General features: G+C 57.8%; 1 protein-coding gene across 1 annotated transcript in view; it reads right to left on the bottom strand.

The window, feature by feature from the left end:
* Positions 1 to 4,413, bottom strand: part of CBX7 (chromobox 7) — a 19,154-nt gene that overhangs the window by 8,579 nt on the left and 6,162 nt on the right. Inside the window, exon 4 of the mRNA XM_015571921.1 lies at positions 1,554 to 1,619. Coding sequence (XP_015427407.1) covers positions 1,554 to 1,619 — 66 coding nt within the window. The remainder of the gene's footprint in view (positions 1 to 1,553; positions 1,620 to 4,413) is intronic.

Genomic DNA, 4,413 nt, shown 5'->3' with positions numbered 1-4,413 from the left:
GAGACAGCTGCTGCCTGCACTGCATCCTGCGTGGGCCGGGTCCTGGGAAGTGCAGAGGGATCCTGTCTGCAGGGACGCCCCTCCCTCCAGCGTCCTCTCCAGGGAGTGGAATTGGAAAGGCCTGAGGACTCAGTAATCCCCGGCCCTCCCCTCAGCCTGGCACATCCTGTGATCTCAATCAAGACTTGCTGAAGAAACCAAAGAATGACTGGCTGACCCCTAATTACCATCAGGAGATCCTCACACGTATGAGCCCACACGCACGGGCTGCAGAGGGCTTTCACACACCTTTGCTTCCCAAGCAAGCCCCAAAGGTTGGCCCCTGACACCCATGGCACAGATGGGGAAGTTGAGGCTCAGAGGGAAGGGCCTTGCCTCACACCTCACAGCTGGTGGGTGGCAGAGCCAGGTGCCAGGACTCTAACCCAGGCCTGTGATGCTGCCCGACTCTCTCTCAGGGCCACACCACTTTGGTCAAGGCCGCACGAGCACTGGGGACCAGAAAAGCTGTGGGACAGGTCACCCTCATCTTTAAAGGCAGGAGCAGGCAGCAGAAGGTGTCCTGGGGGGAAGGGAGAAGGGGCCCAAGGGGGGAAGGAAGGGCCTCCCCTGTACAGTCAGGAGCCTGGGCCGGGCTCTTTCCCAGCTGGGGGGCTGCTGGACAAGTCCCACAGCTCCTCAGGGCCTCAGGTTCCCCAGCTGTCAGATGACCCTCCTCCCTGCCTCAGGAGGTGACCAGAGGGACTGATTTCAGGAGACAGTCCGCACTGACAGGTCAGGGTGAGGGAGAAGGGCAGGACGCGGGCTGCCTGCTGGCAGGAGCTCAGTAACTCTGGCCTCACAGCAGAGGGAATGGCTGGGTTCTGCTCACAGGCCCCACACCAGCAGAGAGCACATGTTGTCCAAGGCTCCCCGCTGAGAGCAGCCCTCATGGGAATGGGAGGAGCTGCCAATCACTAACCACCCTGGAATCTCAGCAGAGCGCTGGCAGACGTGGGAGACAGAGACCCTGGTGGCTTTGCCCAGGGCCACTCACTCAGGAGGAGGCAGAGTGGGGAGGACCAGAACCAGCCATCTCAGAGGCCTTCCCTGAGTTTCATCAGGTGGTCCTCTCTTGCTAAGGGACCTCCAGGGTGCGTGTCTCTGGTCTCTCCCCCAGGGCTGCCTGGGTATTACTGATATTGCTGCTCCTCACACGTAGGGCATCACTAGGACACATTTCACATTCATCACGGCGACTGAAACCCCTACCTTATGGAGAAGCCGCAGCAGGAGTTATTGGGGTGGCCCCGTGGCAGCAGAGAGACCGAGGCCTGGGGAGGGGAGGGAAGTGGCCAACATCACCCAGCAACAGGAAAGTAACCAGGGCCCCCGGTGCCCTGGAGCTGGTGCCCACCACCCTCCCCAAGCTGCAGACACGAGGGGCGTGTCCCTGCCAGGACCCCTCCCCCGCCCGTGCCCGGGCCTTGTTCAGAGACAAGGCAGGGCAGGCTGCCTAGGAAACCTCCGAGCGGCCTGTGGACCAGCCCGGCGGTGCAGGCGGAGCCCCTTACTTCTCCTCATAGGCCATGACCAGGCGGGGGTCCAGGATGTGCTCCTCTGGCTCCCACGTGCTGTACCTGGGAAAGAAACGATAGGTCAGAGCTGCCCTGCGCTCCCCTGCATTCACAGAAGCCACAGTTGCTCCGCCAGGGCCCACTGTCTGCAGGCCCTCGCCCCTTCCTGGTCCAGAAAATTGTCACCTACTCCTCAGAGCTGTCCCAGGCCAGCCAAAAGAGGTCAGGGCCTCCTAGGGGTTCCAATGACACCAGAACCCCCTCATTCTGAGCACTCACCATACTACCTACAAAAGGTGTGATGAGACCTATGTCCACCTCAGCAGCTCATGGGATATAATTCAGGGGAGGGCAGGGCAGTACGTCCCACAGGCCCTTCCTAGAAGAGGTAAGTGCCCGTGATAAAGGGCAGGGGCTCTGAGACAGGCTGCCTGGGTTCAAATCCCAGCTCTGCCCTTGGAAGCTGTAAAACCTTGAACGATTTCCCTAAGGTCTTTGTGCCTCGATTTCCCCATGTGCGAAAGACTCTGTGCTGGAAAAAGCATCGTGTGTCTACGTGTTTAGAGCAGGGCCTGGCACACAGGAAGTGCTCTGTGCTTATCACTGCTGCTATCCCCACTCCTTTCTCAAACCCCAGACCCAGCACAGCCTCTGCCAGGCTCAGCTGCTCCCTCCCTTCTGGGCACACATCTGTGCCATCGAGGCCAGCTGTGAAGTGCCTGGTGGCAGGGCCTGGCACACAGCAGGATTTGGTAAATGTCTAGCACCGGTCATAGGGCTAGGACCCGCTAGGGTTTTCCCCAGGGGATCTCCTCCACCCCCGACCAGAGCGTATTCCCTGCGGGGACAGGCCTGGGCTGAGATGGCGCGGCACTTCCTGAGCTCAGCCACCCGTGTTCCACTGCTCCGTTATTTACTTAGAATCTGCCTTTAAGCCGCTCACTTTTTCATCTATTAAATTTTTTAAAAAACTAACTGTATATGACTTTTGTAATTGGAAAAAACAGTACCACTCACTAGAAACAGATGCTAGTGCATAAAAATTAAAATTTTAAAACATGCATGTGTGCATATGTGCATGCATACAAATAAATATACACACAAACGTACAATTACGCCTTTGGGTGTCTGTGCACATGTACATGCCCAGACAAAACCTAAGCACTGGACGGTGATCCTGGCGGAGGCGGCACCGGCTCCGATGGATAAGAAGGGGGAGGAGCAGGTCTCAGGGGAGGGTTACGAAGCAGGAGGAGGCTGGGCATGGCCCTGCCTTGTGCCCTCCAAACCAGCTAAGCCGAAACCTTCATCTTCAACGGTCCTGGGACTGTGAAACCTACAGGTGTCCAGTCCAGACACAAACAACAAGCTGCCCGAGAACAGACTCCTCCGCTCCTTTTCTCCACGGACCCTGCTGCACGGCTACTTCGTGTCGGCCCGTCCGGCCTGTAACTCAGCAACGAAGGGCCGTGCCCTGAGGACCACACAGCCATACCCACGTGCCACATGCTCAGCCTGGGCAGGCACGGTCACCTCTCTTCCTTTGTACACGCTATGCGGTCCGCCTGGACAGTCCCTCCAGAGGACTCTACTCATCCTTCAAGAGCCAGGTTCTTGTAGCTCCTCTCCCAGCTGTGCCACTCCCAGGACCAACGGTCCTCTCATCCCCTCTCCCCTCGTTGCCCCTGGCACCTGCCATAATTACTGAATGCAGCTGGCGCCCTGGTGGGCAGATGTAACCCCTCCCCAAAGCACTCAGCCCAGGCCCAGCTGCCAGGTGCTCTGGGAATGGCTCTAGAAGCCACTGCAGTTTCACCCCGAAGAAATGTGAAACTAAACAAAAGAAAAGAAAGTGAAACTAAAACTGGTTAAATGTATATTTTGGTAAAACCCAAACTATGACCAACCAGAGGCTCTTAGTTTTATTTCCTCAAGGTTGGGTTTTCTCAGCTGAAACTAGTTATAGGGGGAGTTTTGTGTTCCTGCTGTGGGCTGCCTCCTCTTTTTCTGGCTGTTGAAATGCCCCTGCCTTGTTCTAGTCCTCTCTGCCCTGCCCACTTCCTCACCTCCTCACCCAGTTTTGTTGATGTTGCTGCAGTGTTATTAGGTTCCTGGCAAGTCCCTAATTTTCTCTGGATCCCAGTTTCCTCATCTTAGAATCACTAGCAGCACCACAGCCATTAACAGCAAGGAGTGAGCGCAGACTACTGCCGGGGACTCATCCATTCCTCTCAACACCCGTAAGAGGTAGGTGACCCATTTTATAGATGAATACACTGAGGCCCGAGGGTAGCATCTTGCCAAGACCACTGTGACAGCGAGTGGGCAGTCTGTGGTTGGAACTCAGCTCAATCTCGGCCACGCTCTACCTTCGGGTACCTCACATGTCATGCACTGAGCTGGGATGTCCTTGGGAGAGGGGCACTGCGGAACTAACCAAGTCCTCGGTGTCTGACCTGGGGGCCTGGCACACAGTAGGTGCACGGAAAAGGTTGGTCGATTCAGGGGGGCCTGTTATTAGCTTGGGGCATCCATCCGTGGGCCCTGAGGCAAAAGCACAGGGTCAGACCTGGCAGCAGGAGGCCTGGCCCTGCCCCGTGAGAAGGGCGAGCAAGGGGAGGTGGATTGCACAAGTATGTGTCGAACACCCGGGGCTCCCCAAAATGGAGGCCACAGGGCCCCTCCTCAGTGGCGATCCAGAGGCAAACCCGACTCGGGAACAGCCGGGCGCAAGGGCAGGAGGCGGCTTGGTCCACAACCTAGGGGACAGCGGTCGGGCTGGTGAACTCGGTACGAGCTGGGCGGGAACGGGGCGCTCAGTGGGAGGCGGGGGATCACTTGGCTCGGCCCCGCCCCG

The sequence above is a fragment of the Myotis davidii genome, unplaced genomic scaffold (genome assembly GCF_000327345.1).
Source record: "Myotis davidii unplaced genomic scaffold, ASM32734v1 scaffold428, whole genome shotgun sequence".
NCBI classification, from domain to species: domain Eukaryota; kingdom Metazoa; phylum Chordata; class Mammalia; order Chiroptera; family Vespertilionidae; genus Myotis; species Myotis davidii.
Note: the sequence above shows the minus strand (reverse complement) of the source record. Positions and strands in the feature narration are given on the sequence as shown.